This window comes from Hylaeus volcanicus, unplaced genomic scaffold, assembly GCF_026283585.1.
Source record: "Hylaeus volcanicus isolate JK05 unplaced genomic scaffold, UHH_iyHylVolc1.0_haploid 11666, whole genome shotgun sequence".
Lineage (NCBI taxonomy): Eukaryota > Metazoa > Arthropoda > Insecta > Hymenoptera > Colletidae > Hylaeus > Hylaeus volcanicus.
In genome coordinates this window covers 7380-9911 of record NW_026532743.1, presented here as the reverse complement: position 1 = coordinate 9911, position 2532 = coordinate 7380, and the positions used below count along the sequence as shown (strand labels likewise).

The 2532-nt window shown below is 39.6% G+C and overlaps 1 protein-coding gene across 1 annotated transcript; it reads right to left on the bottom strand.

Moving 5' to 3' along the window:
- Positions 1-5: 5 nt before the first annotated feature.
- LOC128882417 (peroxisome biogenesis factor 10) lies at positions 6-1399 on the bottom strand (the record flags this gene model as incomplete). Its single annotated transcript, XM_054134015.1, has 3 exons — positions 600-1399; positions 278-529; positions 6-203 (listed from the first exon to the last, which is right to left on the bottom strand). Coding segments are annotated over exons 1-3 (738 nt in total), but the record flags the coding sequence as incomplete, so codon positions are not given.
- Positions 1400-2532: the final 1133 nt, after the last annotated feature.

Below are 2532 nucleotides of genomic sequence, written 5' to 3'. Positions count from 1 at the left end.
CAAGGTGTGGTAGTCGTTGGCACTCTTTCAAGACACAACTGGCACATTGATCTAGTGTACTTCTCATTTAATGATTGGTAGTTATTGTTACGGTTATCATTATACGTGTTCTGCCAAATTTTTAATACACATTCTGCAAGTGTAGCAATTCCCAATAACCTTAATCCCCAACTGATACTATCAGTTGGACGATGACCATACACCTTCAAATTTAGAAATAATTATAGATGACAAATCGATTTATCTCAGAAAAAAAGACCTGTTGTTCAAAAATTACCTTTGCATAATCGATTCCTGTTAATCTTTTACCTAGGCTATAATAGCGACCGTACATATAAAATAATCCCTTATGAATCAGTATAAAAATAGGTAACATAGTAGACATTTTTGATATAAATGAATTTAAAAAGGTAACAGCTACAGGGGTCAATTCGCTATGGGGATGATTAACAGATGCCTGTAACCTTTTTAATATTTTTAACAATGCCTTTTCCCCTAAGCATTCTAAAATCACCGATAGTACCCTTGCCTAAATAACATGTAAATGTCAAATATTAACAAGGTGTCATACATTTTACATTAGTACTTTGAGTACATACAAGTAACGATGGAACTTTGCGAGCTTCTAAATTGGCTTGCACTATTCCAGTATATTCTTCGCCTAGAGTTTGATTTCCCATTCCCGACGTAAAAAAGAAGTAAATCAGTTTAAACGGTACATCGGAGTTAACTAAGGATAAGGTACCCGTTCTTCGTCCAACGATCTGCAGAAGATCTATAACTTTCTCTCGCATGTGTTTGACGAAGTCTTCGTCTCTTTGATGCGATCGAAGAATCTCTGCCTGACTTGCACATTTCAATTTCTGACTCTTTTTGCTTAATGCCATTTCGATCGAAAACTTTTCCAACGTTCCCGATACATTTATCGTATCGCAAATCGAGCACAAACCGCGCGATCACGAATATCAAACACGATATGAAATTAACTAAGAATGAAATTATGTACGTGTATAATCATGGTAAGAATCAGCTCGAGCTAACATAACCTTACGTACAAAACAAAAATTTAATTCATTACTCCGCAGTTGGTATATCTACCAGAAAAATAAAAATGAATTTGGTGGTTATGCAAATGACAGAATTATGGCGTTGCATCCTAGATAACCTCAAATATACCGTGAAAGTTTCAAACTTCTAACCTTACGATTACAATAGAAATAATGACTAATTTATAGTATTGCGAGAACAAAGAATGTAAATATTTCATAAGAATCAAAATGCACCGTTAAAATTGTATCATGAGACAGGATGAACAGTATTCGTGGGATGCTCGGTTATAATTTATATCTTTAATAAATTTTAGTTAGAGCGTGTTTTTAAATGATTTTAATTTCTGGTGACTGTTGGATATTATAAAATATTTTGTGGTGTACTCAAATGCTTTATTTCAAGATAGCATTTATATGTGCGCACAAAATGGATGCACATTGCACACGATTTGTATAAGTGTCGTTTCCCGCCGGCGGCGCCACTCCAGTTCCAGTGCGTTGCGCGTGCGCGGCTGGCGCGTATTTCTGGACAAACGATCCAGCGGAATCGGAACTGGCACTCGCGAGAGGTGGCAAGAGACGCAAGATGGCGAGTACGCGATGAAACGGTGCTGCGTCGTCGATGGATCATCGTGAATTTTTCACGGACAAACCGTCCGTTCTGTGTGATATTAGCGCTGGTATGGGGCCGTGGGCGTTCGTACGTGTGCCGCATGCTGATAAACGACGCGCGTGCGGTTAGTGATTACGCTGATCGCCCGTAGACGAAACGTTTTCGCGAGGCGAGCAGGCACCGATCGTAGACAGTGTCGAACTCCGAAAACGTGTGTGTGCGCGCCTCAGTGAAAGTAAACAAACGGTATGAGTGCGGTACTGGGTAGTGTCGGTGACCCTACCGGTCTCCTGGACCCCGACGTCGAGACCATCCTCGAGGAGAAGAATCAACTAATCAGCCGGCAGTATGCCGAAATCGAGAGATTGCAACGCGAGCTCACGGAGGTCATCGGCGAACGGGACGCCCTGCTCTGCGAGGTGTCAAAATTTAAGTTTGAGCGCGAGATGACCGATCTGAAGCGCCTCCACGATGACAGGTATTTATCTAACAAACAAATTGTCCTCATTTCCATACAATCCAACGGAATGCAAATAAATGTTTCTTTTACCGATGAATGTTTAACACGTTGCGAAATTCATTTCTTTGCGCCACGCTGCATTGCTAGCTTACAAACATACGTAATAAGCGTGTTGACGATTTAATATGAGTTCATTTTTAAAACTTGTGTTCTCAGTCTTATGTGGACTTGGTCCGTTTCAAACTTGTATCAGGTTTGGTTTATGAGAGATACTCAAGAAGAGTATCATTACTTTTTGATCACCCAAGGTAACTGAACTCTATATTGAAAGGGACCAAAAGGCTGTTTGTAGTTAATATAATTTATTCTTAGTGCAATTCTGTATAATGTTAGTTTATAAATTATATTCG